This window comes from Rattus rattus, chromosome 13 (genome assembly GCF_011064425.1).
Source record: "Rattus rattus isolate New Zealand chromosome 13, Rrattus_CSIRO_v1, whole genome shotgun sequence".
Classification (NCBI taxonomy): Eukaryota; Metazoa; Chordata; class Mammalia; order Rodentia; family Muridae; genus Rattus; species Rattus rattus.
In genome coordinates, this window is record NC_046166.1 from 7,941,023 (window position 1) to 7,959,065 (window position 18,043).

The 18,043-nt window shown below is 39.2% G+C and overlaps 1 protein-coding gene across 3 annotated transcripts in view; it reads left to right on the forward strand.

Annotated features, from left to right (window-relative positions):
* The window catches only part of Parg (poly(ADP-ribose) glycohydrolase), a 111,371-nt gene that overhangs the window by 48,643 nt on the left and 44,685 nt on the right, over positions 1–18,043 (forward strand). For all 3 annotated transcript variants that reach the window (XM_032918644.1, XM_032918643.1, XM_032918645.1), the window contains 3 exons: positions 3,018–3,175; positions 11,516–11,595; positions 15,359–15,419. In XM_032918644.1, coding sequence (XP_032774535.1) covers positions 3,018–3,175; positions 11,516–11,595; positions 15,359–15,419 — 299 coding nt within the window. The remainder of the gene's footprint in view (positions 1–3,017; positions 3,176–11,515; positions 11,596–15,358; positions 15,420–18,043) is intronic.

The window sequence follows — 18,043 nt, forward strand, 5'->3', positions numbered from 1 at the left end:
TGTCAGTGAGGACTGTGGCCTTCTAAAGCGTGTGCTGGATAGGGTTCTCTAAGGCTCGGTAGCTGACTTCCTCAATGCACTTCCTCAGAGCATAGGGAAGCTCTGGTGCGTTTCAGGGCCAGGTCTTATTCTGTGTCACCTCTGCTAGTTTTCTGCTTATTGGAAGCTAGTCACTTAGTCTAAACTATACCCAAGGGGAAAGAAATTAGACTTCTCCAGTTTTTTTTTAATGTAATCTTTATTATTTTTTGAGAATTTCGTATGTGTAAACAATATATTTTGGTCATACTCTTTGGCTCCCCTCAGGGCCTCCTTTCAGATGCCCTCCCCCTTACCTTCCCAACATCATATATACTCATTCCATCCTTTTTTTATGACCCATTGGTATTTAGTGCTGCCCATCTGCTCATGGGTGTGTGTTTGTACATGGGTGTGTGCATGCGTGTGTGTGTATGTGTGTGTGTGCGCGCGCGCGCGCGCATGCATGCATGCATGGGTGTGTGCATGGATGTGTAATGCCATTGGAGACTCCACTTCATAAAGGAGTAGTAAGGAGCCTGTGAACACATTTTAAACTCTAGAGGGTTGTGGTTTTGTTTTTCATAGTTTTCTTCATGTGTTTTTTCACCACACTGGACTTGTCTTTCTCTTCTGTTTCTAGGGCTAGCTCCCTCTACTTTATTGCTAGCCAGGATTCTGCTAACACTTGTTCCACAGGGGCCCTGTGGATATTTTAGACTGAGCCATTTCTGGGTGTATAGGATGGTAGCACTCATTGCACACCTGAAGCTCTAAGCATATACCTTGGGGATAGCCACAGATATCCTAAACTTGTCCAAATGCCTCTTGCTTGGGCCATGTTCTCTTCAGTCAAGACCCAGTGATAGAACGATCTTCACTATGCATGCTTATTAGCATTAGCGTTTGACTGATGTTTCCAAGGCGACCTAACTTGGGTTTCACCTCAGCAGTGCACTGGGTCTGACATAAAGGTTACTGTTATTAAATAGAGAAATTATTTTAAAACAGTTCTTGTTATTTGTCTTGGAAGCTATTTGCTAATGTTCCCTCTTCATCCTTTTCCCGGACTTCCCTTGCTTTGAGTCACATCAAGTTATGTCTGTGTAACTTTTCACCCTGGCGTAGATCACCATCATTATTTCATTACTCTATTGATGACGGGGAGAAAGTTTTAATCTTACATTCTGTTCTTTACAGAAAAGTCATTCTCTCGGGAAAAGCGAACATTCCAGTTTGAAGCAGAAATATGTTTCTGACAAGCTGAATAGTGTAGGCTTTCATTTAATGATTTGCTACGCTAACACTGTAGGCCAAATCTAAAGATGAACCTTAGATTCTTAAAAAGAAAATCAAAGGAAGAATCGGATTTTGGACCTTTTGAAATATCTTGTTTATAGCATTTACCCTCTTACTTTTTCTAGCTGGGTTGCCAGTAAGGTTTCTACTCTCTCGTTTCACTAAAGCGTGAGCATCTATGCAGCTCTTCTCACCCAGAGACAAAAAATTACTTGTTGCTTTTTTCTTTTTTTTTTTTTTTTTTCTTTTTTCTTTTTTTTGGAGCTGGGGACCGAACCCTGGGCCTTTACGCTTGCTAGGCAAGCGCTCTACCACTGAGCTAAATCCCCTTAAAAAACTATTTGACAGGGGATAAATATTTGTGTGCTGACTCAATTAAAACTAAAATATTTATTAATTATTGAAATATTTTTTATTGATAACTTGGTAAATTACAGTTAAAAGGTGGAACCATCTCCCAAAAAACAAACCAAACCAAAAGGTAGAATTAATCAAGAGTGTTTTAAGCCATTCATACTCTGTTGTCTTGCCTGATCTCAGAGCTGGCTCGTAAATAAATGATTTGAAGAGAAGCTAGAGATCAGTGTAAGCTTTCTGATTCCTCTGCCTTCTCTTTTCTCTTGTTTGCTTTCCCTTGAATTTTTTTTTTTAGAAGAAACAGTTGAATTATGGATTTAACTTTTTCTTCTTACCATCAAGCTGTTGGTCTTGCACCAGTGCATGTCCCCTGTTATTTGGAAAGTTCTACGGTGTTAACTGCACTCGGGAGGTGGTGCCTTTGGTGTGACCAAGCTGGATCCCTTGAGACTTGTGAGGACAGCAGCACTCTTGTTCTGAGTGCAGCTGAAAGGGAGAAGGGAAGAGCTCGGAAACTCTAAGGGGACTGATTATCTTAAACCTCGAAACTCAGGGGCACTGGTACATAATGGGCTTTCATCTTACCAGCGTGTGTTTGAAACCACAGTTTAAGGTTTAAATTAGAACAAAGCACACAGAAACAATGCTCAGGTCCTGTGTATTGTGCTTACGGCTCATGATGTTGGGATTGGTGCAAGAAAACATTTTAGACTAAACACTGAAGAAAAATGTCCTTGACTTGAGGTGTTGTACTATGTAGAAAATTCCTCCATTCTTACAAATTTCATATAGTTAGCTTTATGTGGCAGACTTCACATGTTCTGTTAAATGCTTTAGTATTTGGTTCTCATGAAGAAATTAGTAATAGGCAGTTTGATTTAAAATAGGAGGGAATTGACTTATTCATTCAATCATTAATTATTTTATCTAGGACTAAGAGAAAGTACCTCATTGCAACATTTTTAATGTCAGAACATAACATATGCAATAATAGTTAAACTCAGGGTTGCATCTTATTCCATCTTTTAAAATCATGTTTACAATGGTAATTTGTTAAAATATTTATTTATTGAGGCAGCCTTGGTTTTCACTGGTAAGTAATGTTTTGTGTTCTCTTCAGTGTCATTATTGATTAGAAGTCTGTACCTTGTCAGATGAGTACGTTTTCCCAACATCTCTGATAATCAGCCCTTGACTTTCACAGTATTGCTGATTTAAGGGCTTGAGAGCGGCTTGAAATTATTCCTGCCTTAATTTAGAGAATGTGATTTGCTACCTCTGCCTTCACAATTGCTAAACTAATTAGTGCTTTTCTCATCTGTATTTTTGTTTTCCTCCATCAGCCAATACCACTTCTGAAACAGAAGATGAATCATTCTGTCACGATGTCACAGGAACAGATCGCCAGTCTTCTGGCTAATGCTTTCTTCTGCACATTCCCCCGACGGAATGCCAAGATGAAATCGGAGTATTCTAGTTACCCAGACATTAACTTCAATCGGTATGTTTTCAGAGATACCTCATGAAGGGTGGAAGGAACGGATGTTTTTGAATGATTTATCGTAGGGTTAATAAGCATTTAATTCAGGTTATGTTTTGACCATTCTTTTTGCCATGATAATTAAAGTTCACAAGGTGAAGACCTTGGTTGGAATCCTGGAGTCAGTAAATCAAACCAGGCTTCATCTCAGTGTCCAGTGTCTGTGTCTCTGCTTAGACCGTCCTCTTCTGAGCGCTCGCGTTCCGTCTGCTGCAGCTCCACTCGATTATTCGTAGGCCTGTTGCATATTATAATCCTATGTGAAACGATCGTTAAAATGGGAATAAAATCCTTCATTTCTGTAAAGATCTTATGTAAGTATATAAAGTCACTGAGCAGGGTGACTCATGCCTTTAATCCCAGCACTTCAAAGAGGTCAGAGGCGAGTGGATTGCTGTCAGTTCAAGGCCAGCCTGGTATATTTATTGAGTTCCAGGCTAGCCAGGGCTACCCAGTAAAACTCTATCTCAACAAAAAGAATATAAAATCTTGAAGGAAATGTGTGCGTATGTGTGTGTATTCTCTGTGTTGTGTATGTGATGAAAAGTGGGAGGTTGCCACGGACCACTCAGACGGAGGACACCTCGGGAGAAGCAGGGCTCTGGTACTCAGGAAGGCACAGGTTCGGCCCAATGACAGGCAGACACAACACACTCAGGGTGGCTTGAATCTGCTGCGATTTTACTGAAATCTGCTTTGTAGTTAGATACAATGCTTGAACAGGAGCCAATTTTTTGGCCCTTTGACAGGGTACACTCAAATAATAACCAAGAAAAAGTTTAACAATTTACATGAAGTTCAGAACAGAAAGCAAGACAGGAAATAAATTTTCCTGAGAATCAGACTGGTGCCAGACGGTGGTCATAAACCTCATTTACCTCAATCTCTAAATATCATCTCTCGGATAACAGCAGGACCGCCGGCTGTAAGGAATCTTTAGTCTTTTTCTCTCTCTTAGCCAAAATTTATGTAATTGTCTTTTTAAAGATAGGGTAATTCCTTTTGATAATAGGCAAGCACGGGGACGTGATCTGGCCAAGCGTTCTATAAAATTTAAAGAATAATATAGTACTCTCTTCCCATCAATATTAACCCATCTATCACCTTCTTCATCATATGTCCCTGTGTAGGGCAATGGCTCCGCAGTAGTCCTGTATCTACTCATGCTGTTTCTACCTGAAGGAGGGGCCCACCACCTTCCTCTAATTAAATGATGTTTTCTTCCATGTAACTACCTGATAGGAATTCCTAAATGTTTGGATTTTTATAATTGATAGGACTTTCCGCTCTAATAGCTAGCGCCTTAATTCTTTCACTATCTAGGAGGTCTGGATTTTCCACAGTTGATTCTTCCTGTTGTAAGTTATTGATCACATCTCCTAGAGTTTCATTCTGATTCTACTTAATTTTTGCTAGTGCTTTCAAAAGGAGCACGATCCATAAAGACCAAATCAGGTCTCAATGTTCCTGTTAGTAGAAAAAGAAACAAAAGAGCCAGTATGTAACTCCTGATCATACCCATTCGAATCAGCTAGGCAGAAAGTCGAGCAGGAAGTGGCCAAGTGTCTCCAGGAGACCACGTTCTGAGGAACACGTATCTCTGGCCTGCTGACCACAATTGCTTCATGTCAGACAGGCTCCACTGGAGCTGGCCCAGCAGGAGGTGACTATTTTTTAATAGACATTAATTTATCTATAATTTGTGAAGAAGACAAAGGAATATTCAAATTATTTGTCAGATTAACACATTATGAAACTCTCAGTAAAGTTTTAGACTTCGGGTACTTTCCAAATGAGCATTCTGTCATCTGCCCCAATGAAAGCATTATAAGAAATTTTATTGGCAAATAAATGCCATGTTTCCCCTTTTATTTGCACTCCTGATTCTTCAGCTCTCAGTTTCTCTTGCTTTGTCTGAGTGTATCTATGGAAGTGGAATAGAGTATGGATAATCCCTAGTAAAAGACAGGCCTTCCGAAAACTCTTCTCTGTTTCTCCTCCTTTGGAGGCTGAGTGTAATGCTCTGTAAGACCCACCCATGCTTCGGTTCTGAGGGTGTGTTACTGTAGGCACAGCCATACCATAAGCAGAGAAAACATCTCAAACAGTTTTATCATCAAGTAAAATGCTCCAGTGGAGCCACTTACTGTAACTTACCTTTCATAATAGTGTAGTTTCTCCAAAAACTTACCTGTAGACTTTAAGAAATGTTGCAGAAATAGAACCCAAGAGTTCTTGTGTATAATTCATTTAGTTTCACTTTGACATCTTTTGTATCATAGTAAAAATAATCACAACTGGGCAGTTAAAACTGGCTTAACACAATTAGCTGGCCTGTGTTGCAGCCTTATGAATTCTTTTTTTTTTTTTTTTTTTTTTTTTTTTTAAGATTTATTTATTTATATATAAGTACACAGCACCAGAAGAGGGCATGATGGTTGTGAGCCTGTGGTTGCTGGGAATTGAACTCATGACCTCTGGAAAAGTTCTTCTGTTCTCCCCCTTTTCTAGTCTACCTCATAGCTTCTTACATCACATGTGTCTGCTTAGACTCCTCCAGTCTGTTTCTTAGAATCTTTCCTTCCTTTTGTTCTCTGGCCTCTTTGAAGAGGTCATTAGTTATCTTATAAAATGTTTTCCATCTGCTTGCTAATGTTATTTTACAATTAGAATGAAGTCATGCTTTTCTTTTGTTTTTATTTTCTGAGATAAGGTCTCACTGTAGATCATGCTGACCTCAAATTCTCAGTGATTGTCCTTCCTCAGTCTCCCTGGTGCTAGAGCCAAGGCTTTGGGCAGAAAACTGATCTTGTGTCCTTCTCAGCCCTTCACATTAATGGGCGTAGAGTTCATTTTAGGGTTGGTTCAGCTGGCAAAGGTCTCCTGGGTTCTCCCACTGTAAAAAAACAAACAAACAAAAACAAACAAACAAAAAAAACCAACTACCTTCTGTGTTTATTAGTAAAAGTAAAACACTGCAAATGACCTCTTATTTTTCCATACTAACGTTAGCATCTGTTGGTCAATCTTTTATGCATTTATTCTGTCAGTGTTTGCTAGTTGTCATTTTTCTGTTTTATTTTTTGTTGTTAACTAGCATTCATTGTAAGGAATATCTGTTTCTTAACTCCTATTTTTTTAAATAGCAGTTATTCATTTTGTTATTTATAATTTTTTGATCATGGAACCTATTAAGAAACAAGCTCATACTTTTGACAAAATTCCCCTATCTTTTTGCACATTTTATTTACCTTTAGAATCATAAAACGTTCTAGGTTCATATCATCTATTCCCAGTCCTCGAATCAAATATTATTTAAGGCTTCTTGAGTCCTTTTATTTAGAGACTAAAAGCTCTATGTGTCAGTGGAGAAGTATACTCATAATTCTATACAGTGTCATAATGTTAATTCCAAAGGCCTTGTGTTAAGTATTTTATAATTACAAAATTCTTCTCTCGCTCTGGAGATGAGAAAAATTCTAGAATTCAGCTGATTAGTAAGTGATACAATTTTTTAATTAAAAAAATTAAGACATTTCAATACATTTATAGGATTTTGGAGGTTTTGGTCTTTTGTTTTCATTTATCTGTTTATTTTTGAGACAGGGTTTCTCTATGTAGCTCTGGCTGTCCTAGGACTTTCTGTAGCTCTATAGACAGGCTCGGAGTTTTGGGGCTAAAGACGTGTCCCACCACTGCCCAGCTTCACTTACCAGGTTTTTAAAGCAAATGAAAATATGAAATTATTTAAATACGAGAATACTCTCAGGCCACCCTAATTCTTGTTATATTAAGGGCTCTCGAACACTAAGGCATGAATGAGAGTAACTGTTCTATCAACTCTAAAGGAAGCATTAGCAATCAAAAACATGTACCATTGTAAGAGGATTTCCTTTAAAATCCCATGGTCAGCAAACAGGGTGGTACCCTTGCTATGTCATGTACTCTAGTTCTACTGGTGTCCATTATGGGGAGTGTTTCCAAATTCTGACAACAGTTGAGCTTACAGGGTGGTGTTTAGTCTGTGTAGCCTAGACAGACAGTGAGCAGCCACTGTATTCCTCACTGTGTGGTAAGCACACTAGGGTTACAGGGGCCTGACAGGCTGATTGGATCATACTCTTGAGCACCATGTTCCTCCCTCTGCTTGTGAGCTGATGCGTTTAAATGACCCTGACCTAACAAATGACAGGAATGAGTTCCTAACCACTGATGTGGCTGTTGTGGCCCACTGTCCTTCCGTCTGTGGAAGTTTCTAGGCAGGGAAGTTTGCATAGGAATGAGGTTTTGGAGAGCATGTAACTCACCTATAGAAACGGGACTTGAGCACTGTCTTCTCAGGCCTGGTGCTTTTCATGTCGCAGAGTACTCAGAGAATGCTGAAGAAATGAAAGGCAAGGCAAAGTTCCCTTTCCCTACACTTCTAGAAGATTAAGTACAATAAGCCATTTGTTAAACCAATTCTGTATTATTTTCCCTCCCTCCCCCCCCTTCCTTCCTTGCTGGCTTTTATTTACAATTCCGACATCTGCAGTTCAGGAGAGGGGGTGAGGAGACGATGTCTCAGTCTCAAGTGAGATGTGCCTAGCTACTTGAGTGAATATGAAAAATGGTAAAAGTATGAGGGGAGGCTGACGTCAATAAATTGACTAAGCCTTCCTTCTTTATTTATTGTTATGTTCTTCCAGGCCTGCTTAGTTATGTTAAATACCTCTGACCTTTTCCCCTGCTTGCCTTTCTCAGCCTGAACGTTTATATAAAGGCTTCCAATGTGATTAGCATTGATGCTTCTGAAATCACATGGAAACTAGATGGTCAGAGATAAATTGTGGGTCTCAGCAGTGGGCAGCCCAGGAGGCTTTTGCATCTGCCTCTTCCCTGAATTGAAAATGCTGCTGGGGCCATATGGCAGAGGGCCTCACAAAGGAGGACTTTCTGGTTCCATCCACATTAGCACTTGCTTCTGTTTTTAAGAGGAGGTTATAGTGCTTTGGACTTGATTTACTATATACCAGTGGGGTCGAGTCTTGATTTAAAGAGGGGTGTGTGTGTGTGTGTGTGTGTGTGTGTGTGTGTGTGTGTGTGTGTGTGTGTGTGTGTGTGTGTGTTCAATCTAATTCCAGTAATGTTTATGTAGTGAAGTGTGTACTGTCTTCTCTACATGAGCAAGGACTATTATGGCCTGGCTTAATGTACAAATCTGTATACATGTTGCTCTCTAAAAAATGCATGTCAGCTCTACATACCCAGAACTTTGAAAAATCTACAGTAGAAAAAAGATGTTGGAAGTTTTAATTAAATGATGCCTCCCTACCTGTCTCTCTGTGTTTCTCTCAGGCCCTCTCAGTGTCCAGGCCCAGGTCCCTCAGCCTCACTCTTCACTCTCTGCTCTTCTCAGTCCTCCCTCTTTCTTTTTCTTACTCCCAAGGCTCTGTCCTTAGATTGTATATCATTCTCATGGTAACATTTTTCATGTCCATTTCCAACGAATTCTGCTATTTTTACATGGTACAAAAATAGGATAATTCATTTTATTTGGGCGGCTATGCTTAGTGGAGCCAAACTGGAGGAGTGTCACAAAGATTTTCATCCTACTTCTCCTGACTGACGACGACGACTACTACTACTACTACTACTCCACACACACACACGCACACACGCACACACACACGCACAGGCACACTTCCTTCTAGCCTCTGTAGGAAAATGAAAAATGCAGGACATAATGGTGCGCACCTCTCATCTCAGCACCCTGAGGCAGAGTGGGTGGATCTCTGAGTTTGAGGCCAGTCTGGTCTACAAAGCAAGTTCCAGGCCAGCAGGCTATATATGAAGGAGGAGAAGGACCATGATGATGGTGAGGATAGGCTAAAGGGATGGCTCACCAGGAAACGTACGTGTCACACAATCCTGCTACCTGAATTCCATCCCCTGATGCCATGCTAGACAGGGAGAACTGGCTTGCACAAGTTGTCCTCTGACCCCTATATTGCACCATGACATTTGTGCAGTTGTATATGTGTGCACACACAGAAAAATACTTTTTTTAAAAAAGAAACTGACATTTATATTAAAAAATAATCTCAGAAAGCTTATTTGGTTACACAGTAATTTGAAATTGGGCTTGGAATAGTAAAAAAATATAATACATTCAGGAACTGTTTGGTTTATATCACTAAGACTTAGAATTGGGAATGTTGTGCTTGGGTGGTTGGATGGTTGAGACAGTGTCATGTAGCTCAGGCTAGCCTTGAACTCACTAGCTGAGGTTAACCTTGAACTCTTATTTTCATGCAATCCTAAATGCCAGGATGAACTTCCATGCACTGCCATGCCACCTCTGTACCTTTAAGACTAAAGTTTGTAAAGTAAAATACTACACTCATTTGTAGTGATAATGATAGCCATGTCATGTTTTAGAAAATTCCATGTTGCCAGGATAAGCGTCTTATCCCAGGGAGCTCCTAAGATTAATAATTTACGATTGTGGGTATGAAATATGAGGCTTTTATGTGATGTTTCAAGTAGCTGACCATATAGGGGACATTTTTCCTTTGGAGGAATTGTTCATTAAGGGCAGTGGTCATTTTTTCCTTTTCCGTGATAGTCATATTAAAGACCTCCCCACTTAGTTGAATTGTATAGTGCATCTGTTTGTCCCCAAAGGAAAAAAGACAGTGCTTGTTCTCTATTCCTACTCTGTTTTTTCTATTAAGTAGTAGTTTTAGAGAGGGATTTTTCATAGAGACCAAGATAGTTATTGATATAGGATGTTTACTTAACTGCCATGTGACTTCTTCATTTGTCCTACCGTTTCTATTTAAACAGATTCTCTTCTGATTAACATATTACAGAGGAGATCAAGCTGAGACCCTCACTTTTACGTCTCCTTTTTAGTTACCAGTTAGATATAAGCAGATTTCTGTTAAGTGTTTTAGAACAACAAATCTGAACTGAGGAAAAGTTACCTTATAGATACTGTAAAACTTTATAAAGTAGAGCATACGTTAGGTTAAAATTCTGTACAGCACTGGCATTTCTTTTAGGCGATGATCATACAAATCGTCTCTCCAGAAACTGACTCTGAATTCAGACCCCTTTGCTGCATTCCCTTTCTGTTTTCTAGGTTCTCTGTGAACTGCCCCTTTCTGCACTCTTACATAAGATTGTTCTTCTCATCATGGAAAACGGCACCCCTTTTACCACTTACTAAAGCATGACTGGGGGCAGAGAATCTCCATTATTTATAGCCACTGAATCTTTACATGCTTTTCAACTCCCTTGGAAAGCTAGGTCTTAGACCCAAAAGTGTGCTTTTGTGTGAATCTTATAGTGAACTACTTACTCAGGTCATATGCTTCTACAGCCCTGCATTTCTTTCCTTCAGATAAATTGAATTATGTGTTAACAATAACAGTGCCATGCCATTACATAGAAAACAGAATTAAACCTTGCAAACCAGGGTTGCTGGACACTGCAGCAGAGAAGGCTTGGGCTTTGTTGCCAAGCAAAGATCTGTGTTAACTCAGAATGCTACAGCAAACAGCACAGGCTCGGCGGCTCAAACAACGAAGTTTACTTTTTGACAGTTTGGAAGCTAGACATCCCACATCAAAGTGCTCGTGGTTCAGTTTGAGGTGAGGGTTCCTCATGTCTTGTAGAGCATGCCTTCTCCCTGTCTCACTTGCTGTCTTTTCTTAAAAGGACCGACCCTAGGACTGTAGGATTTGGACTCTTCTCATCTAACTCTGCCTTTTCCGCTGCATACAGGCCTTATTTCCAAAGAGAGCCTTGTTGGGGGTTTTGAATTCAACACAGGAGTATTGGGAAGACAGAAACATCCAGTCCAGAACAGAATCTGTTTAATTCCCAGAGATTACTCATTCTCTTTGTCTTGTCGGAGCTGGCTGTGACTTGACTCTCATACTTCTTTACTGTATTACAAACATGCAGAAAGACGATTTTCTGAGATGCCGTTTGTTTGGTTATAAAGCTGCTTAGCAGTATTATGCATTATAAATAGTGCTCTCCATAAAGACGTTAACTGTGTCCCTGGTGGACACCAGGGACAAGACGGTGCTGTGTTCCTGGAGGAGTAGGTGCTTCCTCAGTGTGTGGAGGGTCCTGTTTACAGCCAGGTCAGCTGCTTTTCTGGAACCCCTTCCAATCCACGCTGGTGCTCTGGCTCTCCAGTTCCAGGACTGCCTTCTCCTTCTGCAGGAATTTAATTTTAGTGTTTGATTAAAAACAGAAACTTGGTATTTGCGAATTACAAAGGTCTTTTCTTTTGGTCTCTTTCAGGTTGTTTGAAGGACGTTCATCAAGGAAACCAGAGAAACTGAAAACACTCTTCTGCTACTTTCGAAGAGTCACAGAGAAAAGTAAATTCCTTTCACTCATGACTATAATTTTTCTTGCCAATGGTGAAAATTCAAATCAGATAACCTGGGTTATGTCTCACATTCTGAAGTATGCTTGCTTGCTCAGCCTTCCTTGACAGTGACAGTTTACTGTACCAGGGAGTTGGAGATAGTGATGGGGACCCGTGCGGACTGTGTTCACCTGACCAGCAGCAGACACTTGCTGAGTCACTCCTGTGTATTCTGGTCAAGCGAAATGAGCGTTCTTCCTTTCTGGTCCTTCAGCTTGGGATTATCTTAAATCACATCTTGAAATCATTCTAAGATCACTTACCCCTTTAAGTACAATGTTGCTAAATATTGGTCAAAGTTTTAAAAAGAAGTCTGGTAAAGATTTTGATATTTAAGGGAAAACCATATTCTTTTTTAATAAAATAGTGTTTATAGCTTACTTAGTTTTGCACCTTGTACTGAAATGTTAAAGAAGATATAGGTTTATTCCAGCTTATAAAAACACAATTAAGGGGTTGGGGACTTAGCTCAGTGGTAGAGCGCTTGCCTAGCAAGCGCAAGGCCCTGGGTTCGGTCCCCAGCTCCGAAAAAAAGAAAAAAGAAAAAAAAAAAAAACAAAAAACACAATTAAATTAGAATTTGCAATTATTTGATTAAAATGTGACCTTCAGGCTGGGATGTTTGTAGAGGACTGGCAAGGACCTTAGCTTGTTTCCCTATTGCCCAGGTGGATAAAAAGTCATAGTGATGGCAGGCACTTGTAAACCCTGTGTCCCAGTGACAGAGATAGGCTATTACCTATGTTCTCTGGCCAACCTAACCTAGAAGGCCAGTGAGAAATCCTGTCTTAAACGGACAGACAGACAAACAAATGAACAAATGAAGGAATGAATGAACGAACGAATGGATGAATGAATAGAGGTTGGCAGTGCCTGAGGACTACCCTTACGTTCTTTGGCTTATACACATAAACACAAATACATAAATATACATATATACACATGTGCACATATACACATACGTGCATGTTCTCTCTCTCACACACACACACACACACACACACACACACACACACACACACACACAGGTTGTTGAGGTAGGATCTCATTGTGTAGCATAAGCTAGCCTTAAACTCAGAGTTCTTCTGTCCTCCCCTCCCCTTACTGCAAGAATTACAATTATATGATTCAGTGTAATATCAAGCTACTAATTATTTTTACTAACATGTTTTAGATATAAGTAAGTAATGAAAGCTGACTTTTCTATTCTGAGGATCAAATCGTATATTTCTTTTCTAAAAGCTAATTTGTTTTTCTAAGTTTTAAGACTTTTGTTTTTCTAATTTTAAGATTTATTTATTTATTTAATATGAGTACACTGTAGCTATCTTCAGACACACCAGAAGAGGGCATCAGATTCCGTTATAAATGGTTGTGAGCCACCATGTGGTTGCTGGGAATTGAACTCAGGACCTTTGGAAGAGCAGTCAGTGCTTTTAACAGCTGAGACATCTCTCTGGCCTGACTTCATTTATTTTAAGGAAAAATCTAAAAGCTTTTGTTTGTTTAACTAGAAATATATAAACCCTCTAGAAATGTATAAATCATAAGCCTGAGAACTTGGAGTGAAGAAATAAATTATGTATATATAAATAAATTTATATAAATAAAAATGTTTTTAGCCCTCCCGTCCTGCATACTAATTTACTTCTTTGCAGAAATACAGAGTGGTGTTACTGTAGATCATGATATGACTTCAGTGACTGAAGGCAAAAACATGGAAGGGAATGAAAGGCTTGTAGTAAAGATTCTGTAGTCTCCTGTACAGAGACTTCAGAAATCGATTTAAAGTTCCATAACGCACTGAACTCTAAGACACCCGTCTATGATAGGAAGTGCTATCAGACTGTGTCTCTAAGGAGAAGACGCTCAGAAGTGGTGACTGTTAGAGGAGCTGGCCCACAGAACTAGCATACAAGGATAAATGAGAAATCAGCCTGGCTCTGTAGAAACCTGCACATCTCAGCTATAATCTTGGATAGAGGAGTGGGAGAATCTCTGAGAATTTGAACCTAAGTTTTAAGTACCAAGTCTGGAATCCTGCCACCAGTGTGATCTGCAAAGGCCTGCAACAGGATTGAATCCAACCTCAAGTCGGTGATGCCTCAAGTTGAATATAAAAGCACGTGCCAATCATTTTTGGGAAAGTTCTGTTTTTATCCAGACCCATGCCTTGAAGCTCCAATGTAAAATAGTATGTTAGTTTCAGAAATGTAATATACGAAAAAACCAAACATAGCTTTAGAACAGATGAGGCATAATTCCAGCAGGGCTCGCTTCGCAGCCTTGTTAAATATGTGTGTTTAATATTTATGATGAGGACTTCAAGACTATAAGATTAATAGCTCCTGAATTAAATTTTTATATAGTTTAGAAATAAAGAATCTTATAGGTTAACTATTTAAACCGTGGTAACTCAGCCATGCTCTCAAGGCGGCGTGTTCTGTTTATCACAGAGCCATACCTTTCCCCTCTCTCGCTTTGCATGTGGTGTTTATCAGTTTCTCTTAGTTTTTCTGTGCATTTGTCTTTAAAAATCTAAATGCTATTTTAAGATTTGTGTTAGCAAGAAGTCCTGATTCTCATACCACTGCCCCCTGTAAAATGGCATTGTTCTGTATGTTACCGGGAATAAGGAAATGCAGAGTTGTCTATGTTGAGCTTTCACTGGACTCCACGCCATCACCATAATAGTTTCTGACATCTCTTTCTTATGCTTAAGAGCCTTTCCCCTGCAGAAGGAAGCAGGCATAGTATCAGCCTTTTAGTTTGTTCTTCTTTGGTCTGAAGCAGACAGATTGCTTCTGGCTAGATGACTTATGTTTTTGCTTTTCACTGGGAAAAAAACAACCAAACAAAAAACAGTAAACCTAGCCGATTTTTTTTCTCCAAAATTGTTATCTTACATTTAATTTTAATCCTTTTAAGTCTATTTTTTATTTAAAACATATTTTCCCTAAATTCTTTTAATTTTTTAATTTTAAAAGTAATTCCCTTAATTACTTTTATTAACACAGTGACTATTTATTTGAACAGAGCTATTGACTTATATGTAAGCCAGTGACATGCTCTAAAATGACATGCCCAGGAATTAGTTTTTAAATCTTAAGACATTTTACTTCAGCACAAGGCCCTGGGTTTGATCCCCAGCTCCGAAAAAAAGAACCAAAAAAAAAAAAAAAAGACATTTTACTTCACCATAAAGCATATAAATGTGGATCTGTTAACAGTTTTTGAGTATAGGGTTAATTTTTTTCTTTGAAAAGAAGTCTATAAACTGGAATTCAGTCTTGAATTTATTATTTATATTAAACCAACTTTTCAGTTTTTGAAACATCACCAAAAACTCCCAGCTGTCAAGTTAGACTATTGTACTGTTCTCTGTAGTTCTCTTCTGTGAGAGGTTATTATTTTATAGGAGATCCTAATGTTAAAAGGTAGGACTTTTAGTCATCATCTTGATGTACAGCTGATCTTCTGTATCCAGAGCTCACCAGCTGCAGATTCTGTATGTCACAGAATGAACGTCATCTAAGAATGAATTTGACCTTCTGCCTCCTCTTCCCCAGGTCTGTGATCATACACATACGCCACTGTGCCTGATTCTACCTACTTTTATAGGTGTGGTTAGTCATATTCCTTTGTTTGAGTATATTTAAGTTAAAATTAATACTTTGTGTGTATGTGTGTGTTTTCTTTTATTGCTTCTGTAGAACCTACTGGATTGGTGACGTTTACAAGACAGAGTCTTGAAGATTTTCCAGAATGGGAAAGGTAATAATAAAAATAACCATCAACCTTAGAACTATAAGGTCTATTTGATTGTGGGAGAATTCTCTTGTACAGCTCTTAGGAACATGGGTTTCTGTCTCTAGTTGCCCAAAGAGTTTCCTCCCATAAATAATGTGTCCGTGGTTCTTCCTGTTAGTATGTGTCTTTTAAGTGAGAGTCTTATCTTCTGACGTTGTTGAGCCTTCTGAAGTGTACTCGGTTTAGAATTGAGCTTTCGGTGTGTCGGTGCCGCTACTGCGTGGGCCATCAGCGCTCTCCCGGCACCTTTGGCAGCAAAGGCTTATATTCTAGTGGACTGTCTTCCGGAGCTTTGGCATGTCAGGAATTTTGAGGTTTGATTTTTTTTTTTTTTTTTTTACCCTCATGTGCACAATTGGCAGATTTTGTGGATTCCTCACTTACCTACAGTTTTTTCCCCATTTTTCTTATCTGATAATTCTGAACAGAATAATAGCCAGTTGATTCAATCCACATTTGTAAGATCTTTAATACTATGAAATAGCAAATATATTTCCTAATCTAGAGCAAATCATTGGATTAAAGAAAATGGGCCAGCTTTTTAAATACAGAAAAAGATATGATAAAACTTACTATGTCTATATTTTAGGTATATATTTCATGTTAAGAAATGTCTCTTATTTTAGATATTTTTTCATAGTTTGTAATTTTGCTAATAGTTAGTGATGGAGGAGAATGATTCCTTTCTAGTTAACCTGAAAGGACCTGTGTGCTTAGGTGATACTTGGCTCATCAGAGATGGTTACTTAGGAGGTGGAAGAAGAGCTTCAGAAGGCTGAGCGCATGACTTAAATGATTCTTAGTAGAGAGGAGTGGGTAGAAGAAAACGACGTGAACATACAGAGGGCATAAGCCAGGACAGATGTATAGAGAACCATGGCGGGTAGAGGTGAGAGGGCCAGGAACCCCCAGGATGTCAGAATGCCATCCTTTCAATGGTGGAGACCAGAAAGGCTTATTGATGGCAAATTCATTGTTCTCACTCTGTGCAACCCATGGTTAGCTCAGTATCTGACACTGCATTCCACCACAGTCACCTGTCTCTGTGTGTCCCTTCCCCTGTCTCCCCCCCCCCCGGCATACAGTTAGTGAATCCTGTTTGTAAAGTTCTTTAGCATTTGACCTTTGCTCAAACCTTAAAAGTGCTTTCTTGATCTCTACTTTTAACATTGACACATGTCTGTACTGACTTGTTTTGGATTATAAATTCGCCTTTGACATAACCTTGATTTCATTGGTTTCTCTTAAAATGTGGTGTCCAGAACTAAACACTTTACTGGTCACCTGTCTAGTCTGGAGCAGAGCGCTTTGCTGAGATACAGGAGCCAAGGGATACAGTCTGTTTTATTGGTGCTTGGGTTTTTCTCTATATGTCACAGTGCCCACTAGCCTGGCACTAATGTAAAGGGCACTGTTGTAGAGAAGGGACTGGTGGGAATGCAGGCACTAGGAATACAGTAACAGCCCCTGGGTGACACTGAATGTCCCTTTAACTCAGATAGGCAAGACCTAACTTGGTACCTTTTAGCTGCTTCATGAGTGAGTTGGGAGTGTAATTAAATTCTGTCTCCCAGACACCATAGAACCAGGAAGTGCATTTACAGAGGGAGGATGGAGGAGACATAAGGATTGTTAGTACTGCCAAGAGTACTGGACTGTGCTGGCCCTTTCCCAAATCTGTGTCTGCATGGTCCAGTTAGTCCTTTGATTGTCAGCAGGTACCCTACCCAGGCTTAATTAACCACAGAGAGCCATAGTCTATGTCTTTGATCCTTGTGGCAGGAGCACAGGGTATTTTCGGAGACTAAAGTGGATAGCTACTAGGGACTTAAAGGGTCTGTCAAACCATTTCCCAATTATAGTGAGACTGGTGCACATGGTTGCCGACCTCACTGTTGAAGAAATGGTGCCAACCGTAGTATTTCCTGATTGACAGCTCACAGGTTTCTAGATCAGGTCTCTGTCTTTTCAGTTAAATCCACAAAGGCAGTGTTACCTCTGAATGAAATGACTGGGGAACTAGGGCCATGAAAGGAAAGTTTAAAAAAAAGCCTAGTTTAGTTCCATTCCCAGAACCCAGAAGAGTGAACGAGAGACGCAGTCCCCATAAGTTACACTCTGACCTATACACAAATATTGTGTACTTGGGCACTGACACATACACACACACACACACACACACACACACACACACACACACACACACAAAATATAATAAAGATGATATTATACAACAAAACCTATAGACTTATACAAAAGATTATATAATTTTTTCTAAAAGCACAATATGCTATTAATGGTCTCAATGAATGAGAGGCCACGGGTTCAAATCTCTACTGCTTTTCATTTACTATTTAAGTAAGTCAATTAAATGCTTTGTGTATTTTTATTTTCTATCTATAAAGTGGAAGTTATTCTGATAATTAAATGATTTAATCCAAATAAAGGTTTTAGAAGTTGTGTTGAACAATTAAACTTATTTAAGTTAAGGAATTTATTTAAATTAAAGAATTAAACATTAAACTTATCTGCCCATTAGGCTAGAGTTTGGCCACAAATATTTGTGGGCTCAAAATTTGGATGTTAGT